General features: G+C 42.0%; 1 protein-coding gene across 1 annotated transcript in view; it reads left to right on the top strand.

Moving 5' to 3' along the window:
• Positions 1 to 15,212, top strand: part of NSL1 (NSL1 component of MIS12 kinetochore complex) — a 29,200-nt gene extending 13,988 nt beyond the window's left edge. The window contains exons 5-6 of the mRNA XM_042445183.1: positions 7,705 to 7,772; positions 12,302 to 15,212. Coding sequence (XP_042301117.1) covers positions 7,705 to 7,772; positions 12,302 to 12,577 — 344 coding nt within the window. The 3' untranslated portion in view covers positions 12,578 to 15,212. The remainder of the gene's footprint in view (positions 1 to 7,704; positions 7,773 to 12,301) is intronic.
• The last annotated feature ends 4,511 nt before the right edge of the window (positions 15,213 to 19,723 follow it).

Genomic DNA, 19,723 nt, shown 5'->3' with positions numbered 1-19,723 from the left:
GGTACATGCTAATGAGAGATGACATCACATGATAATGAGCAGCTACATCATAGCTGACGTAAGGCTCACTTGGCCAATCAACAGTGCCAGAGCGGCAGTTTCAAAAGATTCCAAGAGAGGGCTTTAAATACCCCTGTAGGACCATGTGTCCTTTGTTCTCCATCTTGGCTGGTTTGGAGAAACCAGAGGTCTGTCCTCTGAGAGCCGGAGGACCGGCTCTGACATGCAGGTAGAGTTGGCAAGGAGCCAACTCCCTGATTCCAAGAACTCCACAAGGACTGCAAATCCCATCATTGTGTGAGTAGCTTAGGAACAGTGTTAGTCAGTACGTCTAGGTTTTTGTTATGTTTATCTAATAGCTTGCCTGAAATGAATATCTTTGTAACTGTGTTTTCAGACCTGCATAGCAAGGTGGCTCTGCACGAATGATACCTTTATTCTATGCTATTTCTTTAAAATAAACTTCTTTCTTTTAAAAGCATCTGCTATCTCTTTGGCTCCTGTACACGTGCTTTATCTCAGTTATTGATTGCTGTGGGTTAGCAAGAAAGGAAACTAGATCTCTCTCTCAAGCAAGTCTCAGTGTGTGCTTGGGAAATATAGTTTATTGTGCTTGGGAAATATAGTTCATTGATAATTCACTGAGTGGTGGCAGCGGAAGATTAGTTCTCTTAAGGGATCTCCCTGAGAGTAATAGCCACGCACAGGGCTTTGCTCTCAAGGAATCATCACAAGGTCAAAGAGAGATTTGGGACAAGTTGGACATTCACATTCAGTCTCACCAGCAGGAGTTATGACTTACTTAATTCACCAAGTTTTGTAAGGATGAATATTCTGAAGACTGCAAATAACTTTGAAGTAGAGCTATAAATATATTCAGTAATACACTGGATTTCTTTTAGCATTTCCCTAGCAGTGACCAGTAGTGAATGCTTCTTATCTGTCTTTCTAAACTGGACAGAAAAACAAATCACTGACTAAAATACCACACAGATTTATGTGCTGTGTTGAATGTGTGCATTTGCATAGTGTCAATGATGTTCATATATCCCTCTTTAGTAACTGCAGTGGCCAGAAACTGAAGGGATTTAGATTACTCACTACCTTTCATTTCCTTTTTTCATTTCCTTGTGTTTTGAAAGCCATGTAAATCAGCTACTGAATACCAAGTACCTTTAACATTTAATAGTCTTCCTGGTTAATTATGTGTTATACAAGTTGCTGGGCTAGATCATTTCAGATCATCTACTTTTCTGTCACAAATGAAACCAGTCCGGTGCTTATCGGAAGCTCATAGTGGAGCTGCAATCTGCAGCACTCGTTCCCTGTTACAAATAATTTGCCTTACAGATTAAGGCTAAAAGGGAATAAATTCTCCAGCTTCACCAAACAGGCTCTTGGCTGAGGAAGAATTTATTTCTATCTATAATGTCCTCAGTCTTCATGGTGCTTTGCATACTACAAGAGGATAGGTCTGTCCAAGGAAGCTTTAGCATGAAGTTTGACACAGGAGACTATGAGTAAGTTTCCTCTCCAGACAAAGCATTAGGTTTTCCTAGATTCCAAAATAAAAGCATGTGCAGAATTTTTAGCAGACGTATTCCAGTAACATAACTCACAAATGCTCTGGGGGTTTTTTCAGTAGGAGAGAGGAGTTAGAAGAGACCAAGGGTCATCAAGTCCAACCCCCTACTATGCAGGAACACACACTCAAAGCACCCCTGACAGATGGCCATCCAGCCTCTGTTTAAAAACTTCCAAAGAAGGAAACGCCACCATCCTCTGAGGGAGTGTGTTTTACTCTCAAACAACTGTTACTGTCAAGAAGGTCTTCCTGATGTTGAGGCTGAATCCCTTTTCCTGTAGTTTGAATCCATTGCTCTGGGTCCTATTTTCTGGAGCTGCAACAAACTTACCCCATCTTCTGGATCACATCCCTTCAAATACTTATCACATAAACATAGAAAATATACAGAATGATCACTCGGAGGGAATCAGCTTGTTTGAAATAGATATCCAGTTATAGAAATGCTAAACTTAACAGGAAATTAAAACTCAAAACTGCTCCCAAACACCATGGGGGATGGGCGGGGGACAAATTTTGCCATTTTTGTTGTCCCACTGAGTTGTTTCAAGCTCAGAAAAGTAGTTCTTGTATTAAATTTTTTTATATCCTGCTTCTTTCCCATTATGAGAGACAGGGTGGCATTAAAAGGTTAAAACAGATACAGCTTTTAAATTCTTGCACAAAATTTAAAATATAATTAAATTAACTGTGGAATTAAAAACATGACCATTAAGAAGAAAACAACGAATACCCAGTACAGCACATCCTGAAAGGTCCTTTTCCCCTGAACAGTCAGCCATCAAAGGTCTGCCAAAACAAAAAGGGCTTTACCTGCCTATGAAAGGATAGCAGGGATGGCACCAATTTGACTTTTCTAGGAAAAGAGTGCCAGGGCAAGAATGCCCCCTCCCACATTTCCACCAAAGGTACCTCTGGGAGTAGTGGAGAAATAAAGAAGATCACAACATATAGGCATGCTCATATGGAGGAATATGTTCCTTCTGATAACCTGGACTGGGTTGTAAATATACAACCCAGTCTAGGTAAACCATAAATAGTAGCAAAGTTGACTCCCATTAACGTAACAATTTTAAAAAGGTCTCTCCTGGGGCTTTAATAGCCTGGTAAAATTGCAACTCTTCCACCTATAGGAAGGGTGTAGGTGTTAGGAACTCGCGGGGGATCCAAAACTCGTGCATATTCAAGTCCCATAGGCTTGAATGGGACACATGCGTGTGGGGCATGCAACCCATTGAGGTTAATGGCGGTCAACTCTGCATGAATTTTCAGGTCAGTGGATTTCAAGTCCGCGGACTTGGAGGGGCGACTGTATTTTTAAGAAATTATAATGTGATTTAGGGGCCTCAAAAAAAGAGTTGGGGGCCACATGTGGCCCATCGGCTATGTGTTATCCACCCCTGCTCTGGGGTTTTTGTGGGAAATGAGAGGTGGAGAGAGAGAATTAAAGTAGGAAATGAAAAGAGTTCTGCAGAGGTTTCCATCTAAATACAAGTGAAGGCCACTGTCTAGCCTTGGTATAGGATCATCATTGCAAAAAGATGGGTAAAATATTTGGAGTATACAGAGAGAGGTCACATTGCTCTGTATTCCTCTTCTTATGCTTTGTCACTAGCAACCCCTGTCTCACTGAAGTGGATTGATAAGAAAGCTATCACTAATTTGGAAGGACCTCAAAGGGAACCTTTAAAAGGATCCTAGCTATAATTATTTCCACTGGCTCACCATGGACAGGTAGTAGTTGTGGTTGGACAAAAGCTGGCTTAAAACCACTTTCTCACATTGATATGTGTGCACACTGAAACACACATATACAAATTAAAGGGCTGTGTGTGTGTGTGCATGTTTGCATGCATACCTTCAAGTCTCCCATCAAGTTATGATGACATCTTTAATTTCATAGAGTTTTCTTAAGTAAGGAATACTCATAATAGGCTTGCCCCTGCTTTCCTTTGAAATACAGCTTACAGAACCTGGTATTCCTTGACAGTTCCCCATCCAAATACTAACCAAGCCTGACTCTGCTTACCTACCAATATCAGGGAGATCTGATGCTTTCAGAATATTTAGGATCAAATAAAAGGTAGAGATTGCAGTTTGTAGGAAGGGATGTTTAAAAGAAAGTTCGGAATTCAAATGTACTTTTGAAGATTACCCCCAAATTGTCCTGAAGATGGCATCGAGGTTTGATGAAACTCCTGCTGCAACTGCAAGGGAAAAAAAGTCTTTTGGAAGGTTGTGTTGGGGATTTTAGATTTGGCAAAAAGTAGGGGCTCAAGTGACCAATGCTGGGAAGAGACTGGTACTGAAGCTTTCTGGCAGAGCCAAAGGGTCTGAGCCAAAAGTGATTTTAACAAGTGATTTCAATCAAGAACATTAAAGGGCCAGAGCAATGAGAACAAGAATGCTGGATCTGATGGGAACATATCCCTGAAGCTCTGCCATTTTTGCAGTATTATTACATCAAACCAGACAAAGGAAGACAGTAACTTGGTTCAGGCAGACATCCTCTTATACAAATGGCAGAAGAGAAAGACCTCACTTGTTCCAGGTAAACAGAATCTCATTATAGCATATCCACTTAAGATGAGATATTCCTGTAAGAAGTGGGAGTGCCACTACATTTGATAGTCCTGATGAGAAATCTGTACTTAGGACAAGATGCTACTGTTAGAACAGAATATGGAGAAACAGAATGGTTCCCAGTTGGCAAAGGGCTGAGGCAAGGCTGTATTCTATCACCCTATTTATTCAGATTGTATGCAAAAATGTCATATGAAGAGCAGGTTTAGACTCAGTGGAAGGAGGAGTGAAGATAGTTGGAACAGCAACAATTTAAGATATGTAGAGGACACCACACTAGTAATGGAAAGCATCATGGACTTGGAACAAGTAAGGAAAGTTAAAGAAGAAAGTGCAAAAATAGGGTTAATGCTGAACATAAAGAAAACAAGAATAATGACCAGAGAGGAGTTACAGAAATTCAACCTAGATAACAAGGAAATTGTAATAGTTAAACATTTCCCATACCTTAGATCAAACATTGATCAGAATGGAGACTGCAGTCAAGAAATCAGAAGACTAGGAAAGGAAAGGACAGCTGTGGAAGAACTAGACAAGATCCAGAAGTGTAAAGATATATAACTGAACACTAAAGTCAGACTTGTCCAAACCATTGGATTCCCCATTATCATGTGAGAGCTGGACACTGAAGAAAGCAGATAGAAAGAAAATAAACTCATTTGAGTTGTGATGCCTGAGAAGAGTGCTGAGAATACTGTGGACAGGGAAGTCATGGGCCTAAACCTGCAGGACCTGAGCAGAGAGGTTAAGAATAGGGAGTCTTGGAGATGTTTCATTCACAGGTCGCCATGAATAGAAGTTGACTCCAAGGCAGTTAACAACAGCAGTATCTGAGGTTTGGGAGTTGCTGCCAATTGTGCAACACCTTGGGGTGTTTGCAACTTTTTGGCTGGGCAACTGCATGTCATTTCTTTGCTAGCACTTTCTACAAGAGATGAAAGATTTGAGAAGATTCTGAACTCATAGAAAAAAACCTACTTGCTGCATCATTTTTTAGAAATAGTGTGTGGGGGTGAGGTGGGGTTAGGTAAATATAAGAACACATTTTCTTTAATAATTTAGTCATGATTCTAAAAGAAAACTTCACATACTCGGTTTTTCAAATAGCTTAAGGGAAAAAACAACGAGAATGTTTGCAATTATTTTATGAGCTTTTAGATCTCTGCTCATTACCTATGGGCGAAGTGCCTCTGACCATCAGGTATATTGTGCACATCTATTAGTACTGCCAGCCTTCCATACCTCCCTCAGCATATGAAAAGAACTGGAGCCTCCCAAAACAAAATCAATGCAGTAGCATAAATCCTGTTGTTAGCCCCAGCTAGACTAGACCCATTGAATCAGCACTATTTTGATAAGTCAGCAACTTACATAAATTCTGCTGTATCTAAATTCTTCTGATTCAGTGGATCAGCTCCCAGTGGGGAATGACAAAAGAAGGGAATGATAATGGAACTGGGGTAAACTAGGGACGGATATGCACATTTCTATTTCACATATTTAGTTTTATTTTCAATAGGATAATGGAGAACAAAGCATTATTCATCAAAACAGAAGTTTGGAAGGGAGAAAATTTGAAGGAGATAAAACAAGTGACTATACAATACATGTGTTTGGAGAGGCAATTACAACTGTATAATATTGGCTGTTGAACTTGAAGTAGTCTCCCAGGTTTATTTGAGACTGAGCCATTTTGCCTAGTACTGTATCTCCAGAAACTGTTTTCTGTTTTACATACAGTGGACCCATCACATTCACTGGAGTTAGGGATGCAGGGCCCCTATGAAAGTGGGAAAACTGCAAATAAAAAAGCCCACTATATTTTTTACCTGAGAGAACACGTCTCTAGGTATCTGTAGGTCCTCCAGCACAAATGTATGGTCAACAGCCACCAGAAGTTAAGCACAGAATTGTGCTGAAGAACCTACAAATGCCTAGAGAAGTGTTCTCTCTGTCCAAAGAGTCATGCTGGAGGACCTAGAGATTCTTAGAGACAACATATCAATCAAATCCATGAATAATTAAATCTGTAAAAGTGAAAGCGACAAATGTAGAAGGTTGAATGCACTCAGTACTTAGGAGGAATCGGAACCAGTTTGCCCAGTATTCTGTGGTCACAATTCCTCCAAAGTACTGAGAAGGTAACTAGGAGGGGGACTTTTAAATTGTTGAATGGTGAGAATTTCCACCTACCTAGCGACTGTAAAAGTGAACTGTGATGGTGCCAGAAGGACTTAGGACATTGTAATTCAGGGTTACAGCCATTGTTCTTTGGGGTGAGGTTCCCAACCATAAGATAACTTCTGTTCCCATGTGTCAACTCTCTTGTATGAAGTTGGGATGAGTGACCTAGAAAGTTTTGGGGGATTTTTCTTCTTCTCTGTTGCTGCTTTGTACTTTATTTGTGCTGTGCTTTCCTGGATGAACTCTTGCCTTGCACCAATTCAGCATGTACTTTTTAATGTAAGAGAAAGTACTTTAGAAGTCATTTCTACTTAATTTCATTTTCTTTTTACTAACATAATACCTGGTTGTCTTTTTAAATGATTTCAACTTAAGCATCTTGCTTCCTAAAACTTCCTATTCTCAGGGCTTGACTCAACAAAAAGTTTTCATTTTGCAGTGCATGGGCTTTCCACTTTTTGTTTTTGGCATTAACTTATTTCACATGCTAAGTCTCTGTTAAAAAGGGGTGGGGAGTGGGGAAATAGTTGTATTTCAGTGAGCAAAAACTAAAGCTGCCCCAAAACTCCTTGAAGTTTTACTTTTGCTTTTGGTTGCTGATGGGACTTTGTAGCCATCAGCTTTGCTAAGAAACTGGGAAAGTGCTGAGGCATTGTTTCAGTAGGCATGCCTAGGTCTGGTCCAATTTATTGGCTGCAGTCCAGGACCCCTGAGGTATTACATCTGCATTGTCATCTGGGGATCTACAGAAGACCCAAGGAAAATGTTGGATTTTTACCAGTGGAATAAGATATTTTAAAACTGTTTAAGTATTGTAAATGTTAGATACTACCTGTGATAGTGCCCCTGCCTTATAAAAAAAAGCAATCTTGTATAGTCAGCTCTTTCCATTCCAGATAGGGTTGCCATAACCCGGCTGCAACCGGGTTTTTCCCGGTTTTGGCAGCACCTGCCCGGTCACGGCACGGGTGCAGCCAAAAACCGGGAAAAGCCCGGTTGCAGCGGGGTTGCTAGGCAACCCTGGGGCCTCACTACCCTCCTCCTCCACCGTGCATGGCCGCGCGGAGGAAAGGGAGGGCAGCGAGGCCTGGGGCGGAGGAGGCTACAGGGAGGCGCCGCCTCTTGGGCGCAGCCGCACCAACCTCCCCGCCTCCCTGCAGCCTGCTACCACAACAAACTACAGGTCTCAAAATTCCCTAGCACTTAGCCAGGGCAGTTAAAGCAGTCTCAAACTGGATTATTTCTGCAGTTTGTTTTGGCCCATAGTCAAACCATTACACCATATTGGCAACTCTGTTTTCTCTCACTTTATTGTTTCAGGGAGCATGTAAAATTATACTCTTTCTTTTCAGATTTGCACATGGCAGACTTGAGCCTTGCAACAAAAAATGCATCCAAACTCATTGGAGAGTCATTTAAGGTGAGATTTATAAGATGAGACAATGGGTTGGATCTCAACCTAATCACATTTCAAGAATTGTCTATGTCCAGTCAATTTTTGATTAGCTGTTCTGAATTCTGGATCCAACCCAGTGGTTCTTATCATCATTAAAGCATTTTAACCCACTTAGACAAATCCATAGGGTGCCTGCTAAAGCAGAAGCCAAGGAAATATCTTTTAATCTTTTTATGTGATCTTTTAACTTTTATATTTATAAAAAGTACTTGTAGTTTGAAAGTCTGTGCCTTTTCTACAGTGACTTCTAATTGTTCTGCTGAATGGGCTTGTTTAGGTATTTGTTGTATCTAGGATTTAATAAAGACAATGAAGGTTCTTAACTCATGGGATTTTTACTCTCACCAATGTGCACAGCTAGCCTAGGAAGACTGTAAATGTGTAGAAGCCCATGCAGAGGTAACAAAGAATAATGTAACCATCTTTCTGTCATTAAGGAATTATTAGTTGTATTTGGTTACACTTGGAATACCAAAAATATAGAGCATTGTAAAATTATAAAATTGCTTAATTTGTTTCAAAAAAAGTTTTCTACTTATGTGTGTTGGAGATCCAGTATTTGATGACAACAGAAAGTAATTCCATTATGGCTGACCTCTTTTTCTAATAAATGTTAGCTGAACAGAACATATGCAGCTTCCAAATAGATGCTTGGGCTTTGAAGCTCAAGAGAAAAGTTGCGTAGTTTGACCTCTAGCACTAAAAGCACCTTTATGCTGTTATGGAGCATGGAGTGTGATATGTTGATGGTATTGACATACAGTGGTACCTCGGGATACGAAATACCCAGGTTACGAAATTTCCGGGATACGAAAAAATCCCATTGGAAATAATTGTTCCGGGTTACGAATTTATTTTGGGTTACGAAAAAAAATTTTGGTGCTTTTCGGCGCTTTTTCGCACGAAACGCGGCTTTTCCCCATTAGCGCCTATGGCAATTCGGCTTACGAAGGCTTTTCGGGTTACGAAAGCGGCCGCGGAACGAATTAATTTCGTAACCCGAGGGAGCAGTGTACATTATTAATGTCGCTGCAGAAAATATGGGCAACCATTTTGTGTAATTGTAGTACTGCATACATATTTCTTTAAAAGAAATTCTATTATTCTTTTGGCCCTCCTATCAATTTATGAATTTCTGTCTCAATTCTTATTGTTGAATCCTACTTGACCTTTTGTTAAGGCATTTTATAAATTGCTGTTTATAAATGCCAATACATATCTCACAGGCCCTTCCAGCCGGGTACTCAGTTAAGGACCAGATCAGGTTTGGGGGCAGGGGGGGCCGTGTTGCCTTGGTCTATAAGAACACCCTTCCTTTGACCAGGAACCAGGTCCGTAAAACTGATTTCATTGAGTGTATTTACCTGACCCTGAATACCAGGGACGACTGGGGATTCTGTTGGTCTACCGTCCACCCCGTTCGCTAACAGACTCCCTGGTCGAGTTGACACAACTGGTCTCGGAACTGGTGTTGGAATCTCCTAGGCTTCTTGTTCTGGGGGACCTCAACATCCCTTTCGAGGCCAGTCAAGGTCCAACAGGTGCGGCTCGGGAGTTTATAGCTACCATGACTGCCATGGGCCTGTCCCAATTGGTTTCAGGGCCCACGCATTGTGCTGGTAATACTCTCGATGTTGTCTTTAGTACAGACACGGACACTCCGTGGGCAGAGGTCTTTAATGTCTCTGCCCTATCAGGGACAGACCATTTCCTGGTCGAGGCTTGAATCAAGGCTTCTACCTTAAGCCCCTCCGGGGGTGGAGGACCTATTAGGATGGTCCACCCTTGAAGGCTGATGGAACCCAAAAGGTTCCAAGAAGCCCTAGAGGGTTATATGGTTGGAACTGACGGCGACTCTATTGATGCCCTGACTAACACCTGGGATAGAGATCTCTCCAGGGCTATACCCAGTATCGCTCCCAAGCGTCCTTTCCGGCCTGCTTCCAATAAGCAACCCTGGTACACGGAAGACCTCAGCGATAGGAAGCGGGCCGTGCAACGACTAGAGCGCAACTGGCAAAGACATCATCACTTAGCCGACAAGGCACTCCTTGAGTCTCTTTTGAAGGCTTATGGAGTGGCAATAAGTGCAGCTAAACATTCGTTTTATGCTGCACGTATTGCGTCCGCAGAGTCGCGTCCGGCAGAGCTGTTCAGAGTAGTGAGGGAGCTAACACAACTGCCCCCCTCCCTGAACCCTATTTTAGAACCATCTAAAGCCTGCTGTGACGAATTTAACAACTTCTTCACGGATAAAATCTCTCGGCTAAGGGCTGATCTCGACGCCAGTATTTCTTCAGATCCTATAAGAGAGGTTTCCAGAGCTTCTGTGGACTCCATTAGACTGGATCATTTTGAGTTTGTGAGTACTGAGGAAGTGGACAAGATTCTTCGAAGTGTTAGGAAGATAACATGCTCTCTCGATCCCTGTCCTTCGTGGCTGGCAGCCCAGGGGTGAACGGCGGTAACTTCTATGTTACGCCATATAATTAATTCATCCTTCAGGGAGGGGCGTTTTCCATCGAGCTTAAAATCAGCAGTGGTAAAACCTCTACTAAAAAAGCCCTCCCTGGACCCCCTGATTCGGAATAATTATCGGCCTGTTTCACTGCTGCCTTTTTTAGGGAAGATGATCGAGAGAGCAGTTGCTTTCCAGCTTCAAGGGATCTTGGAAGAAACAGATTTTCTAGACCCATTTCAAACTGGCTTCCGGGCGGGCTATGGAGTTGAGACTGCCATGGTCGCCTTAGTTGATGATCTCCGTCTGGGCATGGACAGGGGAAGCGTGTCCCTGTTAGTGCTCTTGGACATCTCAGCAGCTTTCAATACCATTGACCATGGTATCCTTCTGGAACGCCTGAGGGAGTTAGGTATCAGGGGCACTGTGCTCCAGTGGTTCCATTCCTACCTCTCGGGTAGATTCCAGATGGTGCAGCTGGGGAACGTTTGCTCTGATAAGAGAGCGCTTACATCTGGTGTCCCTCAAGGAGCTATTCTGTCCCCCATGCTATTTAACATTTACATGAAACCGCTGGGAGAGATCATCCGGAGACATGGGGCGTGGTGTTATCAGTACGCTGATGACACTCAAATAGTCTTCTCTGTGTCTCCGACTGATGCAGTGACTAGGGATGGCATCTCTCCTCTAAATGCCTGCTTGGAGTCGGTAATGGGCTGGATGAGGGAAAACAGACTCAGCTTGAATCCAGAGAAAACGGAAGTACTGGTGATAGGCTCCCCTGGCCCGGGTAAGGAAATTTTTCCACCTGTCCTGAATGGGGTCACGCTCCCCGTGAAGGACTCTGCTCGCAGTCTGGGGGTGCTTCTGGACTCGTCACTCCACCTAACATCTCAGGTGGATGCAGCGGTCAGGAGCACTTGTTATCAGCTTCGGCTGATATGCCAGCTGCGACCCTGCCTGGACCGGGGGGACCTGGAAACTGTAGTACACGCTCTGGTAACCTCTCGGTTGGATTTCTGTAATGTGCTCTACATGGGGCAACCCTTGTACCTAACCCAGAAGGTTCAGCTAGTGCAGAATATGACAGCTAGGTTGGTCACTGGATGTCCCAGGGCCGACCATATAACACCGATTCTGCATGATCTCCATTGGCTGCCTGTTCGCTTCCGGGCACAATACAAGGTGTTGGTTATAATCTATAAAGCCCTAAATGGCTTGGGCCCAGGGTACTTGGAGGACCGCCTCTCCCCATATAGTCCACCCTGCACACTCAGGTCGTCTGGGAAGAATCTGTTGAGGATCCCAATAACGAGATATGTATCAACCTCACAAAGGGCCTTTTCTATCTCAGCCCCTGGGATCTGGAATACCCTTCCTGAGGAACTCTGCTCCGCCACCTCCCTGGATCTCTTTAAAAAGAGACTCAAGACCTTCCTGTTTCGGCAAGCCTTCCCTGATGCTCCTTGATGATATATGACTCCCCCCTATATGTACAGCATTACCAAGCACATTTAGCTGGCCTGGATTTGATGTATGGTTAATCTGTATTCTGAAATGTTTTTATTGAAGTTTTATTTATGTACAGTGGTACCCCGGGATATGAAATACCCACGTTACGAAATTTCCGGGTTACGAAAAAAAATCCATTGAAAATAATTGTTCCGGGTTACGAAGGTTATTTCGGGTTACGAAAAAATTTTTGGTGCTTTTCGGCGCTTTTTCGCACGAAATCGCGGCTTTTCCCCATTAGCGCCTATGGCATTTCGGCTTGCGAATGCTTTTCGGGTTACGAAAGCGGCGGCGGAACGAATTAATTTCGTAACCCGAGGGAGCACTGTATTGCAATTTTTATCCTTTATTTTGTATTTGATATTGCAATTTTTACCTGTATACCGCTATGATCAACTCGGAATAGCGGTTTATAAATAAAACTTATTATTGTTGTTATTGTTATTATTATTATTTCTAATATCGTAAATGTTTTAATTTTTTTCTTTTCTTTTCTTTTTTCCCCTTCACACATACTCCAAAGTCTTTGTCATCTCTTTTGGAAAAAGCAGAAGGCTTCTCAAAAGTGTTGTCTCTGCAGCCAACTTTGGAACAGTGTAAACTCCACCAAGAAATTGTTGCTGGCTCAGAAGAGAAACAGGAGAACAAAATCGATGTCAAAAACCTCACATCACAAGTGGAAGTCATTCCCACACAGACTGCTATTAGTAATTCTATTCTACTCAAATTAAAGAGACCGTCATGTTCCACACAGGAATGCTATCCACTTCAACAAAAAAAGATAAGTCTTGATACATGAGGACTTATTTTGTGTGGGACTGTTGCACAGCCATCCTGTTCTTTATTTGAATTTACCTGCAGCACATAAATACAAACTGCAAAAACATCAAGAGTGGTGTCCTCTGAAAACTGTATAATGAAATAGATCTCACATGGTAGTGGAGGAGTTCATTGCTAGATAGTGTCATATCTCTCAATGTTACATTGAATGCTTATGCACATTTTTAATTACATTTGAGCATTGTTCTTTGAAATGTAAACCTGAAGCAGCTGCACATTCACTGTACTACAGCAAGGTGGGCAGCGATGGTCCTGAGTTTCCTTCAAAGACAAAAGCCTCTGAATGATTCATTCTCCACAGAATAGATGCACAGTGCAGACAGCTGTGTGTTAGCATACCCAAGATTCTGGTTCATCACCCAGGGAGATTTCATGCCATGGGTGTATATTTCTGTGTGTTGAGGAACAGTTTTACACAAAGTAAAAACCCCGGAAAGGTCCAAATCCAGTTGCAGATGCCCAGTACCATAGGTGCATGTTAAAAGGCTGGATCTCGGCAAGAGATTTGTTTTGGTATAACTTAAATAATTTGTTATAGATGGATTTTTCTCTAAACATCTAAAAAGTTATTGGAGAAAAGGCTGTAATTTGACAGGTGACAAAGCCACTTAATCTTCCTCACACCTGTTGCTTTCTCTCCAGACTTCCCTTCTACATCTTCTTTTCTCATAGGTATGTATACATACATGCATTAGGGGTCCTCTTCCGTCCACAGCATCTTTATCCCAAATATAGTTGTTCATTTGTTCAGTGGAGACTCAGTTAGCAAGCCCCAGGTCTTCTGCCAAACATCTGGTTTTCTCAAGCAGCCTGGACTATATATACCTGCTTTTGAAATACTAATGGAAATATTTGCTTGCATAGTGTTTTCTTTTTATATTAAAACAATCTAGTGATGCATATTTCAGTCTGGTATTAATATGTTTATGTCTTAAATCAGAACCAGAAGGGCCCTCTATAATTATATTGGCCTTTTAGTGTGTGCCTGAAAAACCAGTTCAGGATTACTCACGAGAATTCTGCACGACCATTGCGTAACTGCAGTGCTACGTAGTGGATTCCAACTAGACCTTCCCCCCAAATCTCACTTACTGGTAATCAGCTACTGGGATTGAGAAGTAGTTGCCTGATGGTCCTACTCCCTTCCATGAGCAATCTTTGGCACAACAAACAGAAAAAGGACTGTTGTCACAAATCCCCCTTACTCTAGAGATTGCTTGCATGAGGGGAGTGGAAGTGTCAGGTAGCTGCTTCTTGACCAATAGGAATGTACCCATGTTGATCCCAGAAGCTGCTTACCAGTAATTGAGGTTTGGGGGGATTTTGTGGTCCTTACGTCGCCTCTAAACTAGAGGTTACGCAGGGCTCATGAGTATGTAGCAGTTACAAATGCATAACTGTAGGTTACATATTCATAACTTCCCAGCAGGATTCTGGCCACTAATTTATGTATTATATTAAAACTCCAGTTTTAGAGTTCTTGTGAATAAATGTCAAACTATGCTGTCCTTCTGGTGAACTTGCATATAGATGTATATCTGTGTTCTGTTAAAGTGATGGTATTTTTAGATTTCTTGTAAAATTATAACTAATAATTGATGATGCTACGCTGACATATATATACCCAAGGAAAGGTGCAAAGAAGCAATTCTGAAATTGGAATTGCTGGACTTGCATTGCTTAGGAGCTGGCACTGCCTATATAACACTTGCCCAGGTTTGTGCAGAAATTTCCACAGAGGCACCTGTAAGCCTCTAGTGCTTTTGCCTTTAAAAAAAAAAACAGGATAAAACTCAATTCCCTGTGTCCATTCTCCCTCCACTGCAGACTCCTGAACTTCCCTACATTAAGAACAGTCTATATACTATGGGTGCACTAAAAAAGCTTATTTTTGGAAATTCCAAAATCAGCACTAAAATATTGTTAGCTTTTTTAATAATTAATTTTACTGAGGAAAGCATGGTTATTAAAAAAAGTGGAAAAAATTAGTAAGTAAATATCAATGGAGTATTGTTTGCTTTCTGAATGTGTACATTTCATTTGTCTCTTGTAAAATGTATATTTGTATATAAAACATTCTTTTTTTACACATAATACTTCTTAAGACGTCTTGATTTATATTCAAACTCTGGTTTAAATTATCACCATGTTATTTCTGATTCATCACCTGCAGAGTTGAGAATTCGGATATGAAAAACTACTAAAGCAAAGACAGTCTATGTATATGACTGTATATTTTATATAAAGAAATGATGGTTAGAAAATTCAGTAGCTAGGATCACAACTGGCTTTGTACATTCAAGGGAACAAGCAACAACTTATCCTCACAATGTAATATGAAATTTCACCCTTGAACTAGAGTACTGCCCAAAGCAGTTTGTTCTAGCATAACACTCTTTTAATGAAGAGAGAGTATAAAAAACTTGACTGGACTTAAATTTAACTTAATTAGATTTATGGGTTCTAATCATGTTTAGTTATAAAAGGTATTCTTCAGTTCACATTGTAATGTGAGAAGAACTTTGACTGTTAAAACATCTTCAGTATTGACCATGTGTTCTATTATGCAATAAAAGGGGTGGTTTCCCTCATGATTTCTGTATTCTATGATTTTGTCCACCATGCAGAGGTTGGGATTTTAAGTATTTTAGATGCTTTCCAGTATATGTCTTGTTTTCCCATGCATATTAAGAGATAAAAATGAAACATTTATATCTGATTAATTCTCCAAGCAACCATCTTTAGATCCAGTGGTTATTCTGTATTGAGTCATCTTGAAAATGAACAATATAATTTACTGCTATAGGTGGATTACAAACGGCCCTCAAGGGGCCGTTTTCCCGCCGCCGCCATTCGCTGCGTAGGGAAGCCCCAGCTGCCAGACCGCGAGGCTTCCCTGCGCAGCAAAAAAGGAGAGGCGAAATGCCGCTCCTTTTTGGAACGCGGAAGTGGCGCCGCGAGGGGTGGAGTGCGCCCTCGCGACGTCACTTCCGCCGCGACACGTCTGGACGCACAGCGTCCAATACGTAAAAATGGCGGCGCCCATGTGGATGGGCACCGCAAAAAAGTACGTGCTCCGCACGTACTGGGAGGAAGGACCGTCAGGAAGGTAAGAACCTTCCTAACCCTAATATGGCCCTTCCTAACCCTAGTACGCGCGGAGCGCGTACTTTATGGTGGTTTATAACCCGCCATAGTGTCTTCATTAGAAGGTCTCCTTCTTATGTATGCTTAAAGTCAATATTATCTCGAAAACCCCAGAATAGGAGTTGATTACTGACTTCCTTTTAAATCTGGACATCATGAACAATACCTTGAATTAAATCCAGAAATATATATTCTCCTGAATGTTGATGCCACTATTCTGTCACTAATCAAATTAATGAATTCCTTTGATTCTGCAGTTCTTAACATATTTTAATGGAGGTAATTCCCACTAAATTCACCAAGATCCAAATATGCTTATAGTAGACCTTCTTTTCATGGAGTCCTTGCTATTGTTTCTCTCTTAGAGGCGTGTTTCCAGACAAGTATTGTACTGTACAATTGCCCTGCGTGAACTTTTCAAAGGTCTATTCCCACTGGTTTTTGTTGTTGTTGTTGTCACAAAAGCCTATTTAGGAGACAAGAGTTGCTGCAGAAAGCCTTTTTGTTGAATAGGCTATGTAGAAGCACCAAATATGAGTCAACAATGTAATGCGGCAGCTAAGAAAGCCAATGCAAATCCAGGATGCATCAATAGGAGTATAGTGTATAGACTGAGGGCAGTAATAGTACCACCCTATTCTGCTTTGGTCAGCCCTCAACTGGAATACTGCATCCTGTTATGGGCTCCACAGTCCAAGAAAGATATTGAGGGCGACCAAAAAGGTGAAAGGTTTGGAAACAATGCTTTATGAGGAGAGAATTCAGGAGCTGGACATCTTAGCCTGGAGAAGAGAAGGTTAAGAGGTGATAATCATAGCCCTGTTTAATAAATATTTGGAAGGATGTCATGTTAAGGATGGAGCAAGCTTGTTTTCTGCATCTCCAGAGATTAGGACATGGAGTAATGGATTCAAACTACAAGAAAAGAGATTCTTCAACATTAGGAAGAACTTTCTGACAGTAAGAGCTGTTTAACAGTGGAACACACTTCCTCAGAGAGTGGTGGAGTCTCCTTCTTTGGATGTTTTTAAATAGAGGCTGGATGGCCATCTGTTGCGGGGGGGGGGGGGGGGGATGCTTTATGTCTTCCTGCATGGTAGGGGTAGAATTGGATGGCCTTGGGGGTCACCTCCAAATCTATGATTCCTTACATGTGAAGAGTTAAATACAGTTATGCAGTTTGAGATACTTGGAGAAACATTAATGAATATTTGTAAAGTGAAGTTGATATGACAATGAGAATGTATATGACATGAAATTGGTTTTTTGAAGTCAAAGCAAGAGTTAGAACTAGGAGAAGAATGTTGAGCAATTAAGCAATGCAGACTGGCTTACACAAGGATCATAAAAATGCTATTCATTAATCCTCTTCCAGTTTTGGTAAGAGTAACACTGACAGCTTTGCCCCAGTATCTATGTGCGTGTCCTTCTCTTCCTCTACGACTAGGCCTCAGCCCTGGATCACTCCCATTGTCAGATTTCTCCAGTCCTGCTCCCGAGCAGCCGAATGTCTCTGGAGAAAGTCCAGGGAGTGGGCCGACTTTATCCATTTTAAGTTCATTCTTTTATCTTTTTCACGCGCCCTGTCGATGGCAAAACAAGACTGCTTCAAATCATTGATCTGCGCCAATGAGAGGCGCCCACAGCGCTTATTCTCCTGTTTCAACACACTGTTAAAACCCTCTCCTCCCTCCATCTCTCCATTATTTTCTCCCTCCGACTTCGCCAATTACAGTACTTCATTTCAAAGATTACTACCATTCGTTCTGAGTTAACTCCTCATGATTTGGCTCCCACCAGTAATCTCCTCACCCCTCCTACTAATAAACTCTCTGTGTTTCCTCCTGTTTCTTTGGAAGAACTCTCTTCACTGCTGAACACATCAAAACCCACTACCTGCTCTCTTGACCCACTTCCTTCTCATCTTCTAATCTCTATAGCCCCCTCTTTGTTACCCTCCCTCCTCTATATCTTTAATCTCTCTCTCTCTCTTCGGGTTCCTTCCCCTCAGTCTTCAAACATGCCTTAGTTTCCCCTATCCTGAAAAAACCCTCTCTCGACCCCTCTTCCTTGGCTAGCTATCGTCCAATCTCTCTTCTTCCTTTTCTCTCTAAGGTGTTGGAACGAGTTGTCTATTCACGCTGTCTTGAGTTTCTTGAAACCAACTCCATTCTGGTTCCCTTCCAGTCTGGTTTTCGCCCACGGCACTCCACAGAGACGGCCCTTACTAAGATCTCGAATGATCTTTTGCAGGCCAAGGCGAATGGCCTGTATTCTATCCTTGTCCTACTCGATCTGTCTGCGGCCTTCGACACCGTGGACCACTGTCTCCTAATAGATGTACTCTCTGACCTTGGTTTCTCGGGCCTTGTTCTCTATTGGTTCACATCTTACTTGTCAGATCGATCTTTTTCAGTGGTCTCGGGTGGTCAGACCTCGTCTTCTGTCCCCTTATCTGTTGGAGTTCCTCAGGGCTCTGTCTTGAGTCCCCTTCTGTTCTCTTTATACACACTCTCCCTTGGCAAACTTATCAGTTCTTTTGGTTTCTCCTACCATCTGTACACCGATGATACCCAACTGTACCTTTCCACCCCTAATCTCTCGCCAGAGCTACAGCAGCAAGTGTCATCCTGTTTAACAGCTGTGTCCCACTGGATGCACCATCGGCGTCTGAAGCTCAATATATCCAAGACCGAGCTTCTTGTTTTCCCTCCTAAGCCCACCCTTCACGACTCCTTTTCTATTTCTGTCAATAACGCCTCTATCCAGCCGGTCCAGGAAGCCCGCAGTCTTGGTTTCATCTTTGACTCCTCTTTGTCATTTATCCCTCAGATCCAGACTACAGCCAAAGTCTGTAGATTTTTTCTCTATAATATCGCCAAAATCCGTCCATATCTCTCAGCTTCTACCGCAAAGACACTGGTCCATGCCCTAGTGGTCTCACGATTAGACTACTGTAACCTCCTCTTGGCGGGGCTTCCCCTCTCTCATCTCCACCCATTAATATCTGTTCAGCATTCAGCTGCACGCATTATTTCACTCGCTCGCCGTTATGATCATGTCTCCCCTCTGTTGTCCTCCCTTCACTGGCTCCCTTTTCCTTTCCGCATCATGTACAAACTTTTGCTACTCACTTTTAAAGCTCTGCATGGGCTGGCCTCTCTTTACTTAACCGATCTTCTCTCTCCCTACATCCCTACTCGCACTCTCCGCTCTGGTAGCCAAAGTCTCCTCTCTCAACCCAGGATCTCCTCTGCCCCATCCCGGATCCGTCCCTTCTCTCTTGCTGCCCCTCATTCCTGGAACCTTCTTCCTCTGCATGCACGGCTCATCACTTCCCTAAGCAGCTTTAAGGCTGAGCTGAAAACCATATTGTTTAGGGAAGCGTTCTCAGGGAATTTGTGGTTGTCATCTGGCTGTCTGACAATATTTGATGTGATGTGATTTGTTTGATATTTGATGTTTTTAATCTGTTTTTCTTTTCTATATGGTAATTTTATCTATTCCTCTTTTAATTGTTATTATCTTAGAATGTACGCCTTGGGCAGGCTTTTATATACTCTTTAATTTTACCGACTTTGTACAGCGCTGTGTATAATTACAGCGCTTTAGAAATAAAGTTTAATAATAATAATAATGACTTTAAAGAGGCAAAATTGAAGAAGTACAAAATATCTATAAAACTCTAAAGGACCTTGGTGGCCAAGGTAATATTGTTTTTCTGGAAACAGCCATGGTGGGTGGATCAGATAATACGCAAGTGTTGCATTTACATTGAGAAAATTAGCTCCGTGTAGTTATTCAGCTTTCCAGTGAGTTTGGAGTCAATGTAAAAAGTCTGAAATCTCCCTTTGCTTGAAATGTTACAACATTCAAGTTATTTATTTTTAACTTGGACTTAACGGGTATTGCATCAGAAGATGTCTGGCTGTTTTCTTAATTTAGCGCAACTCCTCTA

Source organism: Sceloporus undulatus, chromosome 1 (genome assembly GCF_019175285.1).
Source record: "Sceloporus undulatus isolate JIND9_A2432 ecotype Alabama chromosome 1, SceUnd_v1.1, whole genome shotgun sequence".
Lineage (NCBI taxonomy): Eukaryota > Metazoa > Chordata > Lepidosauria > Squamata > Phrynosomatidae > Sceloporus > Sceloporus undulatus.
This window is presented reverse-complemented; position numbering and strand designations above follow the sequence as displayed.